This window comes from Melospiza georgiana, chromosome 3, assembly GCF_028018845.1.
Source record: "Melospiza georgiana isolate bMelGeo1 chromosome 3, bMelGeo1.pri, whole genome shotgun sequence".
NCBI classification, from domain to species: domain Eukaryota; kingdom Metazoa; phylum Chordata; class Aves; order Passeriformes; family Passerellidae; genus Melospiza; species Melospiza georgiana.
In genome coordinates, this window is record NC_080432.1 from 75793700 (window position 1) to 75814021 (window position 20322).

Consider the following 20322-nt stretch of genomic DNA (forward strand, 5'->3'; position numbering starts at 1 on the left):
TCCATGAATAAGAGAAGTCCTGTAATGACAGTTTCAAAGATTCAATTAGTAAAAAGTGTAATAAAGGTATATTGTATATGCAGGCTTTTCATGGCATTCTACACTTGTTCCCAAGTACCATGTGCAAGTTTTGCTGTCGTTCAGTCAGGTTCTTTCTTACAAAAGAAGCACAGCAAGTGAATGGCTCTCGAGTCACCACAATAATCTCTTAGTTACACCAGCTTAACGGGCATAGTTTCTTCAATTAATTTTTAAGTAATAATCTGGCGTGCATATTTGTTCCAGTTTTATCCTTAGCACCACATTCACTCTCTGGGTATCAAGCTGTATTTCTGAGCTGCTGACAATAAGTGACCAACTTGTCAAATCTTGAACATATTGCAGTTAGTGGATGCCCCATCCCAAACACATTTATACATACATGCATATATACATGGTTGTTTGTGTGTTTCTGTGTAAAAGTAGCCAGCTGAACTTCTATTTCTATTTTTAGAGAGAAAAGAGGAGAAGAAAAAGAGTGATGAAAAGAAGACTATGACTGAAACTAAGGTGAAAGGTATGGTTTGGAAACATTTCTTACTGGCCTCATTCAGCTTTTACTCACACTTCTGGCTCATTTCCCATTGTTTTCTGTTAGGTTAATCCTATGCTACTGACTGCATTGTACTTCTCTTGGTTGCTCAGTCATTATTTGCATGTTTCTACTTCTTCTGTATCTAATGTCTTATGTGTCCAATATGTTCAGCATCCAATATTACCTAAACTTATTTTCTGACAAATGAAATGTCCTGTTTGGTGGCCATCCATGGGCTTTTAAAACAATTTAATGGAGTCCATATTTAACAGGACATAGTTATACTGCAATATACAAAATTCAGGGAAGATATCACTCGATTGCACATCAGTTTCTGAAGGTGGGGTAGATCTGTTTATTTTATACAATCACAATTGAGACTTACAGTGACCAAACTGCAAAGTCATGATATCCATCTAAATAATGTTCCACTCATACATTCTCAGAAAGAATCTAAAATCCACTAAGGTGTTGCTTCATGCAAAATATTTAAGTCATTCATTATTTTTTAATAATCTTATTGCCACTGGAACTTAAGTTAGAAGCTGCCACATTCATGCACTGATGATTTTTGCCTAACTTTTGATGAATTATTGAGCGTCCAAATCATCCATAGTTGATGCATACTGATTAATTTTCATTCTCAGCTGATTGCTCTGTGGCTAGTTGGGTGCAACTGTTTTAAGGGAATAATCTGAACTCCCAAATAAGTAATATTTTTTTCAGTATGAGCCCACCAGGAGTTGGATGACTGCATATTTGAGTGTATGATTCAGAGTTCTAGCACATCAAATTACTCTCTTTAATTAAATCTTAGAAAAAACAGGAAAAAAGGAGAAAGCTCATGAGAAGACATCTGTCCCTGAAATTAAAAAAGCAGGTAAGAAATTGAACTCTGACTTTCTCTGAATGATATCTGACTATTTAGTGTAATCACTTTCAAGTTTTAAGGATTTGAGATAAGGGTGTATGTAGCTCATTATCATTCAAGAATCCAAGTGGAGAGAGAGAGAGAGAGAGAGAGAGAGAGAGAGAGAGATATCACAGTGTGTATATTATATTATATTATATTATATTATATTATATTATATTATATTATATTATATTATATTAATTATATTATATTATATTATATTATATTATATTATATTATATTATATTATATTATATTATATTATATTATATTATATTATATTATATATCTGTATATATGATATATGCAATTTCCTGTTCTATGATCTTGAGACTTTTACAAATAGAATGTGTAAATATAAATACATTTAAAAATCAATTACAAACACTGCTTTCACTCATACACTAAATTTATCAAGAGCATAATTTGAAAAGCTACATGGCAAAGACTGAAAGGAGAGTAAATATTTTTCCATGAATTATTTTAAAAATACAGATTTTTTTAAAGTCATAAACGGAAATATTACCATTTAAAAATAGATGGTTATTTTCTGAATTTTTACTCATGCCCAGAAAAGAATTTTTTAAAAGTTTAAATTAGTGAATATCCTAAACCTAATTGATTTTTTGATGCATGGAAATATAAATGTTTCAATAAGATTAGAAATCAGCAATTTGGGTCTTGTCTGCACTAAAAAAGCTGTATTTTTCTTCCCCATTATTTCAGTAAATCTGCAAGTATATTTAATGTGGACATGCAAAAGTGTCTCAGTAAATGACACAGCCTGCAAAACTGTCTCATTAAAATCAAGGAGAAACAAAATGTTCAGTGGTTGATCACAATCTGAATATCTAGAAACACTGATTCCAATTGATGCTTTATCTGTCACTTTCTATATAACATTCTACAAGCCCTCAAGTAGTCAGATTAACCTTTCTGTAGATTTGTGCAATGCCTATAGCCAGAGAGAAAGATTCAAAATAATATGTAAATATTCAGGGCTATATTTACTATGTCCTCAAGGCAAACCTTGCATTCTGTTTTCTAATTATTTAAATCTGTTGAATGTTATCAGAAGTTGAAGTTGACTTCTCCATTGTTTACTAATATTGTGATTTACATATACAAATTTCAATAAGCAACTGGTTTCTTTCCCACTGAATCATATGTGGACTGCATAAGTTTTCTTATTCAAGCGATTATGGATGGGAAGAAATAAGTAATTTATATTTGGGAAAACATAAAAATGCACAGATTACCTGGGGCAACTATCTCGGTAGCCCCATATTTAAATATGTCTTTTATAGTAGGGAGTTGTACACACTGGGGAAGGGATAGGGATGAAAGAGAATATTCTTTTACTAGTTAAGTTGCATATTTTAATGCATAAACACAGGTTTAAAAAGAACATAAGCTAACAATTCAAAAATCTTTTGTCATTTTATTCTGGTCCTAAGCTTGTATTTCACTTGAGAATACAGAATTGTAAAAGATTACATTTTATGGCAGAGTTGCAGCATGAAGTTATTAATATGTTCATCTTCACAAGCAGTTGCTAAATCCAGTGAGTCATCCTTTGTAGCCTAATGCTAGAAAGACACAAATTAGACAAACCAAGATATCTGCACATTTCTGTCCCTTTTATTAGCTCTGTAAGTTTCTGCATTTTTGGAGTTTACTAGCCTTTGTGTAAGAGGATGGTAATTCATAATGTATTCTAGCTGCACGTGTTGCTGTTATTCCTCTTTCAGCTTGTTCTTTGAATGCATATGGACTTTCTACCTTTGGCAGCACCCATTGTTATCCCTAATATGTTTTAAGCCTGAAATAATTGCCATATTTGATCAACAGAATAGTAGCGCATAGCCCAGTTTTGAAATGAGGCACCTCGATATCTTTACATAATTTGGACACTGAAAATCAACCTCAGAACATTTGAATCAGCGGAGTACATAAGCATCCAAAAGCAAAAAACACCTTCCAGTTTTCTTACCTTTTCCCTTTAAAAGGCTAGGCAGAGGCCATTGCATTGAGCACAAACTCCTCACCCTGGTTTTCAAACTCTTGCATTGCCTCTGAATGTCTCTGGTTTGTGTCGCATTTTGGGTCCCCTGACCTTTGTAATCCATGAAGCCGAGGTATTTCAGGGCAAGCTGCCTTCTCACTGCCACCCACACTCATCCCCACCCCAGTGGGCAGCTCCTTCTGCTCCGAGGTCCTCCTTGCGCCCAAGTCCCACTGCTGCTCCACACCCTTGCACACTTTCTCCCAGAAGACTCATGTCTGGCTGGAGGCCCATTAACCAGGCATTCCCTATGGAGGAATGGTGGCATGGACAGGCTGTCAGGCTCGAGAGAGAGAGAGAAGAGGTGCTCTGAAAGCACTAAGTGATAAAAACATCTCTAAAATAATGTTCTGAGAGAAGCACTTCTCTATATTCCTCTCCATCTCTCCTAACAAGGAATGCTTGTAATTGCAAATACTGAATATATTTTCAGATTAATATTTTAGATTGGTCCTTTGGTCCAAGAGACAATTTTATCTCTACTGCTACCGGAATGGAGGTTTTTTTATTGCACTTCATTAACTGCATCCCTGTGATATATTTATTTGCATGCCAGCTCACTCTTTCTCCAATTCTCTCCCCTGTATTTCTCTCTCTCTCTCCCCACCCCGCCCCCTCTGCTGCTGCAGAGGATCAAGAGTCGTCTAATATGAAATGTCCTCAGTCTTTAGTACAGAGCAAACTGGATGATTCTTAATTAGCTTTTAAAAATGCTTTATAGATAAAACCACATTAATCCTTTGACCTTCAGCTCAGACAAAAGCATTGTGTTAATTGTCCTGAAATTATTCCATTGTTACAAACTCAGAGGTCTAACTTAAACAAACATAACCATCAGAAACAAGGGTCTGGCACAGTCAGACTCCAAAACCTTTTACAAAAATCTATCCAGTGCTACTCTGGATAGAGGAGGAGCTGCATCTCCAAATCCCCAAATCCACTTTAAGGGGCTTGCTACACCTCAGCAAATTTAAACCTTTTCCAGGCTCTCCCAAAGTTTGTTCTGGTGCTTGGGACACATCAGCCCAGGGGGCTCCAGTCTGCAATCTGACTGAGAAAAGGGACCCTCTATGTTAAAGCTTAGTGTCCAACCCTACATGAAAATGAATATACAGAGTCTGGTGCTTTCAGGCACTAATAGTTTACTTGCAGATTTTTTCCTGATGGTCCGTTTCCCAGAGTCCGAAGCTTCTCTTCTCTTTCTTGAATCAACTTTCCTAGAAATTATATCCACACCAGCCTTTGTCTTTGTTGCAAACTCCTTTCTCACTTTATTTTGGTTCTCAAAACAAATCACATATGTAAAATGAGCAATAAAAATAAGGCAAATATGGTGGCTGGGAGCATCACATCATTTCCTACCTAAAATTCTGCTTCAACTGTCATTAGTGATCTTCCTGTTATTCTTGAAATTTTGATAACAGATCTTGTAACTGACTACTTTAGGAAGATAGTCAGTGTCATTTTCTCCACTTTCCATATGGTGAAATTCAGGTACAGAATGCAATCCAGGCCAGTTGTCCACATATTTATCTTCTGTTTATACATATCTTCTGAAAGAGAAACCAGTGCTAGATGGATTAAAGAGCCCAAATTTTTATAAACTTTCACAAATTCCCTTGTGATAACCCAGAGACATCAGACAATGCAACTGATGTCTAGGAAGAAAATTATTTTGCTAAAATCATAAAGCCTGATCAGCAGGACTACTGTTCAAGAATCCCTTGGTTCTGACCCCAGGGACATATATTTTAAGACCACCACACTTAAATACCACCCTGAGCAGTTCTGATGTGCAGATCTACTTGTCCCAGATCAGGGAGCATGATCTGACTTCCATTTTGTTGTGTTGGTGTACGCATGCTCCCCACAGAGCATAGAAGCCCCTACAAAGGAGCACTGGAATCACTCCATAAATAAAGGAATTAGCTTGCAGCAGGTGCACACATATTTTTTGGATGCATCTCCCACACAATCACAGAATTATATAGGTTGGGAAGAACCTTTAAGATTATTGAGTCCCACTACTAATATAGCACTGCCAAGTCTAAGCACTAAACTGTATCCTTACACATTTGAAAATCCTTTAAATACCTTCAGAGCTGGCAACTCAACCATTTCCCTGGGCAGCCAGCTCCAGGGCTTGACCACCCTTTCAGTGAAGAAATTTTTCACAACATCCAATTGAAGCCTCCCCTAAACAGCTTGAATCCATTCCCTCCTGTCCTATTGCTTGATGACCGGCAGAAGAGACCAACACCCACCTCACTGCAACCTCCTTTTAGGTAGTTGTAGAGAGCAATAAGGTCCTACCTTGAGCCTCCCCTTCTCCAGGTTAAAACCCCCAGCCGCTACTCATAAGGTTTGTGGTCCAGACCCTTCACCAGCTCTGTCTCTCTTCTCTGGATGCACTCCAGTACCTCAATTACTTTCTTGAAGTGAGGGGCCCAAAACTGAACAGAGGTTTCAAGGGACGGCCTCAGCAATGCTAAGAAGAGAGGGACAATCTCTCCCCTAGTCTGGTGGCCACACTATTGCCGATGCAGGTCAGGATACCATCAGCCCTCTTGGCCAGCTGGACACACTACTGGCTTACTTTCAGCTGGCTGTCAACCAACATCCCCATGTACTTTAGTGCCAGTCAGTTTTCCAGCCATTCTTCCAACAGCCTGTAGCACTGCATGGGGTTGTTGTGACCCAGGTGCAGGACCTGTCACCTGGCCGCATTGAACCTCATACAATTGGCCTCGGCCCATCAATTCAGTCTGCCCAAATCCCTCTCCAGAATTTTCCTGCCCTCCAGCAGATCAGCACTCCTGCCCAACTTGGTATTGTCCAAAAAGGTGACTGAGGAGCACCTGATCCTTTCATCCAGATCACTGATAAAGATATTAATATGGTAAAGATGTATCTATGACGCATGATAATGTGTCATATGTTTCACACCAGGCTGTGTTAGCAGAGCTGGGGAGTGGTGACGTCTCTCTTTAGATACCACAGTAAATCTTTGCCTCCTGAATAGGTAAAGTCTCTGGGGGCTTAAAATTAGAGACATCAAGCCACATTTTAATTATGGCACTGTAACAACCAAGGGAAGTCTCCCTGCAGTCATGAAAAGAGCAAACTAAAAGTTTATCTTGGACATAAAAATTGAAAACAGTATCTTATGACTGCCGCAAAACTGGGATAACCAGGTTATTCTCACTACTCTATTGCCCAGTAAGATCAAGACAGCAAGAAAGTCTGTCTTTAAGTTTGTCTTCTTGGAAGAAGAATGTTATTAGTAGGTAGAGCAGAGTGGAGGTGACCAGACAAGAAGCAAACATGACTGACCACGTACCAGCAAATTTTTGCATGGGTTGATCACAGATGCATTTTCTTTAAAGGATAATCCTTGTAATTTGGAAACAAACCCACAATGATTTAGTAGGAAATGGAGGGCAAAGACAATTTTATACACCAATAGTATCTTCTTTGTTATTACCCTGTTCCGGCAGGAAGAGAAATTCCCTCAATCATTTTTAAATTCCTGGTCTGAACAGCATTTAAAAAATGCTTTTAATTTTGTGACTACCTTGTCTCAGCTTCTACCTTTTCAGTCTTGATATTAAGCCTTCCATTACAATAAAAGAACTGCTACTGACACCTGGTGGCAAATTATCTTTTTATTTCAATCCATATGCCTAAGGGGATTTTTGTTGTTTGCTTTCAAATACGGCTATTTAAAAAGAGTTTGCTGAAGTAATGATGAACCTACTACTTACCTCCCCATGCTGCTTATCCTACTGCTTTCATGGCTAGAAAAATGTTAGAATGTCATCTAAATGTAACACTGTTCTCAGAAGAATAATTTTGGAATGTAAACACTTTCAGTACAGCCAGAGAAGTAAAAATTAATTAAAATATACCATATTATATTATATTATATACATATTATATTATAACAGAAGCTATAAATAGGGAAAAAAACATGCTTGGCTAACCCACTGATCTAGAGAAGTAGATGCATACCACACATCCTGAAAAGCTTTTGACGGATCTAACTGTAATAAATTGAATGTTTCATCGGGGATACAAATGTTGATCCTAGGTTTTTCCTGATGAGCAAGTGGGCTGTAGGAAGACATTTATAGGAAGATGTCTCTGTTGCCTCTCAAGAACAGAGTTTGAAACTCCTCACTCTACCCTGCCCACTGCCAGGAGTGTATTTCCAGCTGAGTGTCTGACAACGTTAAGCAGCCCAGCTTGGACACTGTGATGTGTCTCCTGTTCCCTTGTGTGAGAGATGCCAGCAGATGGGAGGATGATGTGTGTTTCAGAGGAGGCCACAATGTCTGCAACAGCCAGTGAGATGTAGAGGCTGTCACAATTTAGGTTGCTTACAAGGAAAAAATGGAATTGTGAAATTAGAACAAGAGAACCTAAGGTATTTTGAAAGTGCTTGATCACATAAAGAAAATGAAACATGTTTATTCACAAATTTTCTTTCTTATTAAACAAATTCTGAGGAAAAGGTAAAAACTGAGTCACCTAGGAACTGGGGCGCACATGTAAGTGCTATGATGCATTTTGGAGTGATCAAATGTGTTTTCAGAATGGCTGCTACAGCAAGCAGAAGGTAGGAGTTTTAAGTGGTAAAACCCTGTCTGACTCTTTTTTTACCTTTTTATCTTTAATGATGAGAAGACACTGTATTGATTTGACCCTGGCTAGCTGCTAAACACTCAAACAGCCTCTCATTCACTCCCCTTTATCAACATGAAGGGGAGGAGAACAGGAAGATCAAAAATTAGAAAACTCATGGGTTGAGACAAAGACAGATTAATAAATAAAATAAAGAGGAGAAATACAAATTCTGTAATCACTCACCACCTTTCCAAGCAGACCAATGCCCAACCAGTTGAAGCAGAGGACACCCTTTCCCTTTTCTTCCTCTATTCTCAACTATTATGCTGAGCATAGTATTATATGGTAGGGAGTACACCTCTCTATTTGGTGTATTCCCTACCATATATTCCCTGCAATTTGGTTCTGATGTTCCAGCTGTGTCCTCTCCCAACCTTTTCCTAGTAGTAGGCACAGACAGAGTGGGAAAAAAGAAAAAGCTCTGATGCTGTTCAAGCACTGCTTGACAATAGCCAAAACTCAAGTTTGCTAACAATGTCTGAGTAAAAAATCCAAACTACAGCATCATACAGGCTGCTATGAAGGAAATTACCTTCTCCCTCCCAGGTGAACCCAGAACAGGAAGCTACAGTTTGCATTTATTTGCAGCTAAATTTAGAAAGATTAGGAGAAGAGACAAATGTAAAAATTAAGCAACAGAAATAATAAGCAATGAGTTGTTTTGTGATTCCTCTTGCAGATCAATGTATAAGAGCAATAATTAAGGAAACACAATCTGTTATGAGTTGAGACCTGTTTTAGGAACAAATCACATTAAAGCACACACACACAAATCAAAGGAGGAACTTAATGACCTTAGAATTGTGTGATCCTTCTCTAAGTTGTTTCTTACCAATATTCTTCTGACAGTTGTCTCTCCTAGACTGCTCATCCATCTATACATTTCTGCAGAGGTTTGGCTTGTTGTGAGTCCATGCAACCTTTAGCAAAGCCCCTGGCTCTGATTTCATCTTAATTATGATTCCAATTGGTAATATCATTATGTGAATCAATGGCCATACACAAAAGCCTATAAAACCACCTCGTTTTCCCAGATGGATGACTACAGCTTCAGGTTTCATCTCCTCTACTACAGGCCAATCCATTCCTGACTAATAACTTGCTCGTGACCCTATTCTGCATGTCAGGCCCATTCTTATTTTTCCCTTCCTACTGCTCTTCTCTGGCATCCTATTCATAATTCACTTGCAGTTTCCTGACATTTTTCCATTAGCAGATGCTTCTGCTTTCACAAACTATGCATGTGGCCAGCAGCACTGGTAGCACTTACTAACCCACAGAAATGCTGGATTAGGATTCCTGCACAGTTACCAGCAAGAAATGTAATTTATTCTTTTTTCTCTTACACAAACAGGGTTTAGGGGCATCTCTTAACTTTGATAACAATTTCCTGTTCATGGGGCTTTGTACAACAAAATCACCAAAAGAGGAGATGGAAATGACCTACTAGGTCATCTAATCCTTCCTTCTGGCAATGCAGGATAATTCCTTACAGAATATCTTCAAGTGCTTTAACCAGTTTAGTTCTGAATGTCTGAAGTAACTAGGCCTCCATCAATTCCCACAGAAGATTATTCTACAACCTCATAGACCTCACAGTTAAGAAGTATTTCATTCCAGTCTGCCTAAATTTTCCCTTGCTTAATTTTATCCCATTACTCAGAGTTATGTTCTCTTGTGACACCCAAATATAGTCTTTCTAACCTTAGGGCCCAGTTCCCTACTGTCTCATGTTTTATTGGCACTTACATTTACATCTGGAAGGTAGCTTTATAACGGACAAGGTGAAAGGAAAATCGAGGTTGATACTTTTTCATACAGACATGAAATTATAACCCTTGTAACAGGGGACACTGACCGTGGCCACACATCACCAGTCTATAAAGCACTGAAGAGACAGGAATTTGCATGTAAAATTGGAGGAAGAACAAAAAAAAAGGCACTTGAGTTATTTACAAAGTAAGGATTTTTAGTTTTTTTCCACATAGAAAAATAAATTATTCAATTCATCTCTTCAGAAAGAGGTAACTTGGTTATTGTGGATACTAAGTACCTTTGCAGAAAAAATAAGAAAAAAGAAAAAATATTCTGGCTACAACAGCTCCCTTTAACATAGTAGGGACAGTTAAACAAGAATGAATGACTGGGAGCTGAAGCTAACTGAATCTCAACTGAAAATGAGGTACAGGTTCTTAACACTAAGAGTGATAAACTACCGCAGCACAGGGTGGATATTGCTTTCCCTGGTGTCTGCAGAAGATGATTGTTTACCTAATGAAAAATACACACCAGCTGAAAAGGTGCCTAGCTGAAATATAGGAGTCTCTGACAACAAAATGTCAGACTAGAGAGCCTGATGGTGTGTTCTAGCCCTGAGCATTACAGAGGGAAACCCTCAGAGATATACATAATAAACTAAAAGAGAATGTAGTGAAGAGTCAATGCAGGAATGCAGCTGGAGACAACTGCCTTGCAGGTTCTTTGGAAAAACAGAAATTCCTTTCTGCATTACTTTCATAAGCCGAGCACATGATTGGTAGTCATCCTCTAAGTATTTAGTCTTCCATGGAAAATAGAAAAGCCTGCTTTCCTAATTGATATTTCCAGAAATCCTCAAGACAGATATGACTATTTGGTTAAAATCAAATTGTATCTCCCCAAACAGATAAAAACATAACAATAAAAATAGGTTCACTGTGAAGGAGAAGAGAAAAAATTCTGGCAGAATAGAGATGCAAACACAGCAGGAAGGCAATTGCCATGGTCTTCATATAACTTGTTGTTAAGACAAAAGGCAGCTCAAACATGTCCTTCAAAGCACTTGGTGGACTTTGAATTCTATGCTCCATCATCACCAATGATTGACAACATGATTTTAAAGCATGCCTGAAGATGCAGCATATATATCCTGGTGGATATACATCACAGAAGGCCAGACACATAACTCCCATTGATTTTCTGTGAGAACTGAGCTCCTAAACACCTCTTCTGCTTTTATAACAAGGACTGAGGCTGCAAAGTCACCATGATGTTTCTGTGCCCTATTACCTATTGAAAGAGTTTTTCAACTGGGAATGGTAACATTAATCTATACCAGAACAAAACCAAACACTTGTGTCATTCCAGGGCATGGTTATCTTTCAGTGTTCAAAAGACAGAAATTAGATGAAAGAGAGAAAGAGCTAGAAAAATGTTTTTCCTACCTTCCCCTTGTTTCTCCTTCACCTCACAATAAGAACTGACTTAGTCTTACCATTGACTCTCCATTGCAATTGATGAGGTGACTCTCAGGTGGAAGACTCAACTCCAGTTTACTTTACTAGGAATCACTTTAGTGGAAATTGATCCTTTCCCATTCTTGCTCATTGTCATGTAAAAAAAGGAAGATTTTCTTGAACCATTAATGTTTGATTAGTCTGTCCATGTCCCAGGAAAACTGAGACCCTTGTGCCCAACCAGCCTGGCAGTGTCTGTGGGGGGATGAATCGTAAGAGAATAGAGATAGTGCTGAAGGCAATCTTGCCCTTGAGGGGTTGCAGCTGTACTAATTACCAAATAGCAACAGCCTTGCCCTTAATAGGTCACAGCTGTGTCCAATAAGGGTGAGTGTTATAAAAGAGTGGGTTAGGTGTGTGAGAGGAGAGTTGGGATTGGCTGGTCATGTTGTGAGGGGCAAGGGACAGGAAGGAGTCAGCTGGCCATGTGGAAGAAAGAGAAAAGGAGTCAGTATTGTGAGGAGATGCCTGTGAGAACTCGCAGAGAGAAGGTATGAAAGCTTTACAGTAGGGTGATAAACTGATGGAGATAGTCAGTTCCCATCCACTGTCAACTGGTGCCAAGCACCAATGCTGACAAGTGTCCCATTATGGGGACTGTTCACTGAGCATTTCCAGATCAGAGGGTGCTTGGACTGACTTGTTCAGGGTTACATGCTAAACAGAGAGACCCCCCTCCTGGATCCCCACATCCTTACCTCTGCCAGTGACTGCTTGCACCCATTAAGGACTCTCATTAACAGCTCACAGAATAGCACTCCATTAATAAAATTGTGACAGTTTTAGGTTGAAGGATTGCCAGTGATAGTGTCTGACTTCAAAAATGTATTCAAAGCAGTGTATGAAGGAGATGATCATTCAGAATGCATTGAATACAGCTCTTACCCAATGTGTGTCCCTGTGGGGGAGAAGAAACGTTCAGGCCATTGACTGAGCTCAGAAGTTATGATGGAGTCTTCCCTAATTTCTGGTGATTCTTAATTTTCTTTTGTATTATTTATGTACATTCAGGCAGAGCTTGAGTGAGTTTAGTCATGCATCTATGCCTTTACTCAGTGAGGTGTGGGTGGTACCTTGGTGGTGGGTATCTCAGTATAATATCTGAGATAATCTTGGGACTGGGACATGCATCAGTCCAAGGACAGTGATTTTACCCAAGCTGCTGACTTAACAGCAGGTCTTCTTCCTTAATCTCTCTTGGTTTTCAGCTCTTATGTGGATAAGCCACTAAAAAGTACCACTGAGTTCCCTCCTGTGCAATGGTTTTGACAGAATCTGGCTGCAGTCTCCACTCCACCCTCTGTTTAGTTCCCCTCAGATTGTGTTGTGTGAGAGAGGTTGGGTATGTTGACCACCTTCCATCCAGGAAGTAGCAAAGTAGCAACAGTATTTTCCCCTGTAATTTCCAGATTGGAAATATTTTTATTTACTCCCCATCCCCTCCTGCCCACCACCCCCCCACCCCCCCCATGTTGTGCAAAGAGATCTCCAGCACAGAAAAAGGTGACCATTCACTGTCTGCTGCAGATGCCCTGTCCATGAAATGTTAGTAGCAGGTGAATAAATGCAGTGCACTTTTCAGTGGCTCTTTTGTAGACTATTAGGAGCTGAATGCTTCCAAGTCAACACTGAGTATTGTTCCATCCAGATCTGACATTTTGTGTTTGTTCTTTTCTATCTTGGAATATACAAAGTAGGGAGAGATGCGAGGGAGGCAAATGGTGAATGATGTTGCTAAGACCTGGTTGACAAAGAATTAGAAATGTCAATCCTTTAATAAATATAGATAAAAGGGAGGGGACTTGGGTTTGCACTACCACTCACTTTTTCATGAGTTGGCAAGAGAATTTGCTTGAGCAGAGAAGAGTAATTTAGTCTCTGACAGGCAACCTCTTTTGACACTGTACTGTCAATCTCATAAAGAACTTCTTGGGGAGATATGATACTAGAAATAATCAAGCATGAATGTGACAAATAATCTAAAACCCACACAGGCAACAAAATTAACAGTTTGCCTTTAGACTTTCAGGTGTGCAGAAAGATCTACCTGTGCTGTGCAAGCGGCTGGGTGGCATAGCTTTAATTAAAGAACCTAATTTTTTTCTTTAACTCTTTGCTGGTCTGGGGATTAATGTAATGTTTATTTTTCCAATCACATCCAGAAATAACAGGATTAGAAGATGCCTATGCCTCAAACTATACAAAGTTAATCTCTTTAATGAAGGAAAACTGTTTTATGCCCTCAAAATAAGATGTGTATCTGAGTAAGCAGGCCTGATATTTGGGATAATTATTCTATGTTAAATGTCCAGGCACAGATACATCTACCAGGTTGAAATGACATAACTATGCAGTATTATTTTCTGCTGTTGCTAAATAGACAAGTTCATGGCTTGACTTACAGTTAGGCAGTCAGGAGGAATGCTCAGAGTCTGAGATCAGGAGGATTTTTTCTTTTCTTTTGCTTTGCACTTAAAAAGAAAAAATATCTTTCCCTTGACCTTGAAATAAAGCTTTAAAAGCTTTTACTAAGTTTTGATGAGCATATATTGGATAAAGACATTCATGTCACTGAATTGAAAGTATACTTCAGTCTCTTGTGTGCCTTTCCCCTATAAAGGTTCATAGATCAGAGGTATTTTTGACTTAAAATATAAGCCTTTACCCTTCACTTTTGGTTATGATCCTTTCAGTAAATGTTCCCAATGGCCATGCTTTTCTCCTGACCTGTTTTCCAAGAAGCAGAGCCAATTTTGTGGTTTGCTATGTTACTCTGAGAGCCTAAGTCAGATAAAGTATTATTGAATGATTAGGAAAATAGAATAGGCAAATGTTCTTTAACGGAAGAGCCATACATAACTGTGGTTAGAAAATCATTGACTTTTAGCTCCATTGCAGTATGTTCTGCATGGAGTTGCTTTCTCATAGATTCTGTCTCATTTATGAGAGTGTAATTAGATTATTGTGTCACCTATAAAGATTAATGGATGGACATTTCTTTATTTAAGATTTACCTTCTCAAAGAGTGAGAATGTTGACAGCATCTGTATTCAGACATAAGAAAATATCTTCTTCCTAGTGATAATGCCTATAGATGCAATCTGTACATCTATCTATCCAACAGACAGAAAGAAATGGACTTGTATTGAAGAGTACAGAAAGAGATATCACAAGGATGCATAGCATGCATGCACTTAACAAAGCCTATTCTAACCCAAAATTCTCTTCTGAATCATTCAAACAGTATTGGTGCTGAGCTTTATTACAAAAAGTTTAGAGTGCATCCTCCAGCTGTTTTAAGCAACAAAAAAAAAAGCTAAAGAAAATTCTCATCTCTTATAATATTTATGCTAATTCAAACAACATGTTATTCCAGGAAAATATCTGATTCCTAAGTTTTAGGAAGTAATGTTATTACTCACATTTGCTACATAAAATACTGCTATCTTTTCTCGAAAGGACTGCAGTTTCTGGAATTAGCTGCACTTGCAGTTTTCTGTATGTGGACGACTGCAATCTCATATCATGCTCCTGAGTTTTGCTTTTTTAAACCATGCCTGATGAAGATCTTTTTAGGCTGTAAAAGACCTTTAAGCTTATTGAGTCCAACCTTGAACTCATCACTGCCAAGTCCACCACTAAACCAGTCTCCTAAAGAGCACTTGAAATACCCTCAGGGATGATGACTCAACCATTTCCCTGGGCAGCCTCTTCCAATGCTTGAGCATCCTTTTTGCAAAGAAATTTTCCTTAGTATCCAATCTAAACGTCCTCTGGCACAACTTGAAGTTATTTCCTCTTGTCCTACTGCTAATTACCTGGGAGAAAGGCCAATCCCCATCTTGCTACAATCTCTTTGCAGGTAATTGGGAGAGAAAACGATAAGGCACCCCCAGAGGCTCCTTTTCTCAAGGTTAAATCAGCCCAACTCCCTCAGCTGTTCCTCACAGGGCTTGTGGTTCAGACCCTTCACCTGATGTATTGCCCATCTTTGGACTCATCTCAGTCCTCCAATGATTTTTAAGTGAGGAGCCCAAAACTGAAGAGAGGATTTGAGTTGCAGCCTCACCTGTGTTGAGTACGGGGAGATGATGCCTGCCATAGTCTGTCTGGCCACAGGAATTCTGATACAAACAAGGATACTGTTCATGCATGAGAATGTATTTAACATGAACAAGTTTCTACCTGCTCTGCAGTGCGCAAGACTGAATTCATTCCAGAAATTACAAAGTAGAAAGGAGAAATCACCAATTAGTGGAACCACGAACCACTATTATACTTGAAATTGGCCATTCCCAAAGTGCAGGCATTTTCCTTACTGTAACTGAATCACTTGTCTGCTCACATCCTTCCTCTACTTGCTTTATTTTTTGCTCTATTGAGCTAACCCTTTTAATGATCTTGGGAAATCTGTTTGAGATAACATTTAGTATTTCATCTATGTGCATTGCCAAAACACTTTCTGAAAAGCTCTGGGGCTTTAGGTTACTATCTGCTTCTGATGCTCTGGTGCCCAGGGCTTGCAGGCACTCATTGGCTGCACTGAATATAGAGCTGCCTTGGAAATGGTGGTGTGAGGAGACACTGCAGAGACAAAACAGCACCTCCAAGGGCTGGTGATCAGAAGGGACTTGGAGACATGAAAGAAATTTAGAAACTATCAAAAAGCCTGCTACTCTGAGTGGAGAGGAAATATGGACAATGCTGAGGTGAGAAGACACCCTTCTCAGAGAATGGATGGAAAGTTTTGCGTTTTTCCTGCTTAGTGAAAAATTATCTGTCCACCTTTAAGAGTGCTATCACCAATTTTCCATTGTAATCAACAACAGAGGAATTTTTAGCTAACTCCTTTTTCTACATTATTCATCACCTTTACATACCGTATCAGTAATCAGTTCATTTTTAAATTTCTATCTTATATTCCAGTCTCATGTTGCTTCAGGAAATTTGATTTTAACACCCAGAAGCTCTGCATCTGCCTGTTTTACTCAGCTATAATAACATTATCTACAGTTTCCCTTTTTTTTTTTTTACATGAAGAAATCTCTGCAGGCAAAAGATAGCAATACAAAACCTGTAGTCTGGGATTCAAGGCTTACTGGTCTCTGCCAATGAATTTCGTTGTTGTTCCCATTACTCTCAAAGGAAGATGGTTAAACTCTGGTCAGAGAGTTTATTGTTGTCATGTAATGGGTCAGGAACAGCTCTGAAGCAGAGGTGGCACTGTACCTTGCTTTCCCTTGTGCACAACTTCAGCCTCACTGGTGAAATGAGGTACCTTTCTCATGCCCACCAAGAAATGTAATTTTGGAAAGGCAAGAGATTTTGCCAGAAGTTGTCACAGAGCATATGGCAATGCTCAGTGATTAAGTGTTGGTCGAACCACAGAACTCTGCATGTGGGAGAAATGTTGATATCTCTAAATAGCTCTTTTATTCTGTCAAATTGTAGGGGTTCAGTGATACTAAAATTTTAATCCTAGATTAGCATGAGCAATTTTGATAGAGCCTTCATAGATTAAGTCTAGTAAGGAAAGAAATATTATTTCTTTATTTCTATGTTATAGGGAATTTTTAAAATCTTTATTGTAAAATGGACACATTACACCAGAAAGGTGTAATTACTCTGATATAACACCCCTACATGTGGGCATCTGCTGTTTCAGAAGTGCCTGAAATCAAAATTTAAAAATACTCTAAAAAGCTTTTAGATGTGGTAAAGTAAAAATTACTTCAATAATGCCATGTAATTAATGAAAAATTATGAAAAATAAGTTAAAAAGCAACTTAATAAGAAATTCTTTAAGGCATCCCAGGAATGAACACTTCCCAGAATTCTTGGAATATTAGATGAAATCAATACTATATTGTGGAAAATAGTTTTAAGAACTCCAAGTAAATGAAAAAAAAATATTAAACCACAGTATATTTTAATAGAAGGTTTGAAAATTCTTGTTTAATTACTATATGCTCAACAGCAGTTCATTTTGAAAAATGCTCAGCCATCCAGTGTCTGTTCCTCTTTTACCTCTGTAAATCACATTAGCTACAAATTGTGCCACTTAATAAATTGTTTCCAAATTCTGGTACATCTGCTAGCTTGGGAGCAGACAGTATTGAGACTCGTCTCTAGGTGACTTTAATTATGTTTTCCATTCACATGATGGAAGTTCTCAGCCATCAGAGGCCACCTGCTATCATTTTTATTTCCAGTCATGTGAACCCTTGATCAGGGCAGCACAGGGAACCTTAGCTGTCATACTTGTGAGATGCAATGTCATGAAAACTCTGCTATTGCATTGCACTTGCAAAGCCAGAACCAAGCTCCCAAAGCATGCACTCAATTGACTGTGCTTTGGTTGGTAATAACAGCCAGGAGTTTTATGTTTTATTTCTGAAAAACCAACAGAGTTTTGACTTCAAAACACTGGAAAATATTATTTTTATTTTCAACACAATTATTTCTGATTCTTGAAGCTTCTGTTCATTTTTCTGCCATCTTCTCTTTTTATTCTGATTTTTAATCACTAGATTAATTGAATCCCTATGTCAAAATAACAACAGAACCAAGAAATGAGGCAAGATATGTGTGAGTCTCACTAGGAACATTCTGCTTGGAGAGCTACAGTCAAGTTGTGTGAGGCATTTTCATCACACAACCTATTTTCTGTGGGTATGTGCAGACCACTAGCCAGTCAGCGGGGTTTGAGTAAGTCCATTCTAGTACGAGATCATCAGGTACAAAACAGAAGTTGAAAGTGTTAGCTAAGGTTTTGGGTGAGAATTACTCCTTCAGTAACTGCTTAACATCTTAATTTTTTTCTTTTGATTCCGTGAATCAAATCTTCCAGAAGCATCTGGTAATTCCCTGGGGTCTTGGTGCTTAGTCCAGATCAGCAGAGGAAGAATCTATGGGGTAACAGCACATTTGGTTAGGACATTAGCCACCATTCAACTTGGACGCTGTGGTTGCCCACTGATGTTGAAATTATTTTCTGTTTGCAAATTTGATATTACCAACATGTTCTTTTCTAAGCTTCCAAATAGAGAGGCTGTTTTAGATACAACATATACAAGAATTTTTCTAATTAGGAGGGTTTTGGCTACTATTTTAGCATGGTACATCATTATCTGAGCTATCAATATACTGTCTGTGATATACTCATTTATCTGAATAATACTTTAAGGTTTTCTTAATACCCCTAGGTATGTTTGAGTTAAAGATTTCTAGGAAAAAAGACACAGAGAAGTCTTTCATCAGAATACAATTTGAGACCTGTTAATTTCCCAGAACTTCCTTTTAGTTATCAAAATTATAGGTTGCATGGAGGAGATCTCCTGTTCTGAAATGTACAATGTACACTGTATTATAAATCCATTGTTAAAAAGTTGTAAAAGTTTTGTGAACCCCAGATCTGGAATTCACTTCATAGCAGTGTTTGAAATATTCCATTTTGGAAGTTTTTTAAACTCAAACAACCAAACTCTGTACCAGAGCACTGGGGCATCCTTGTCTAATAGCTTATTACAAACCTCCTAGGGACTCACTGCCATGAAAGGCACTGTATAAGCTTAGAGGGATTTTTTCCTTGCCCCATGTGTAGTTTAGATGTCATTTGCAGTTAATGTGTACTGGTAGTTTACTTCAAACGAATGCTGATTGAGGCCTGAGGAAAAAATCGAGCTATGTGCTAAAAAGAGGAAAAAAAATAAAATACAATTTTGCTGTTCTACTGAGATACATCTGTGCTGGCTGCCAAATGCTTGTTCCTAGTTTGAATTCAAAGCTGATTGTTATAGCCTGTAGAGATAAGAACAAATACCATATTTGTTTAAATATTTGGTGGTTTTTAATAAAATAATATTCTAAGTATTACAGTACTTTAGTCTTTCACAAGAGTCAATAAAAGAAAAACCTGTTCATTCACCTGAGGAGAGCTTTTACAAGCGTGTTTACTTTTTAAGAATATAGACCAGAATACAATTGTCCTCTAATACCTCCAGAGAACAACTGTAAAAAGGGTGCTTTACAATGTTCCACAGATGATCAATTATTTCATCAGCTTAGCCTTTTAAAGTCTGTTGCAGGCTTTTTCAAGAAAAGGAAATTGATAGGGATGTCAGAGGTACCCAAATCTTTGAACTGCACAGTATTTGTGTGGTTTACTGGAGCCCTTTAAGAAGACCTAAATATCAAATGTGTCTTCACATGTGTCTTCCACACTCACATAGCTTAAAAGTTAAACCCTAGACCTGTGCAAAGTAACAATGAATGAGAGCCATTTCTCACTGTCTCAAACTGCACCAGTATAACCTCTTGGCCAATTAATTTTTGGTATTGTTTTCCATTGAGTTGATAAGCTATGTGTCAATTGTGCCTTATAGCAGGTAACCATATTTAGGGACTTCAGAAGTCCTGATCAGCTGTCCTTCCTTCTGCAAGATCTACCAGTTGTTTCTTTCTTTGCAACTTGGTGATTTATTTCATTGAAGTGTGTAGATGCAATTGCTGTATACACCTTCAAAGGTACTTCCAGGGTTCAAGGTCCTACACAGCCTCCTCTGGACAATTTTCTGTTAACCACTCCAGCCTAGCTGGATAAATACAGCTTTAGAAGTCAAAAGTGAGACCTTGGCTTGAAAAGAATATCCTGACACTATTTACATTTTCATATTAATAAGTGCTGTTGGAATCAGGTATTGGTAATTTTTCTGCACTTTAAAAACAAACAAAAATACACAACCCCCAAAAATTATAAGATTTTCTTACTGGAAAAATTGTCCAGCTATTTACTATATGCTATATATTT

General features: G+C 38.1%; 1 protein-coding gene across 1 annotated transcript in view; it reads left to right on the forward strand.

The window, feature by feature from the left end:
• TRDN (triadin) overlaps positions 1–20322 on the forward strand; it is a 272472-nt gene that overhangs the window by 160563 nt on the left and 91587 nt on the right. Inside the window, 3 exon segments of the mRNA XM_058019925.1 lie at positions 494–556; positions 1392–1454; positions 19053–19098. Coding sequence (XP_057875908.1) covers positions 494–556; positions 1392–1454; positions 19053–19098 — 172 coding nt within the window.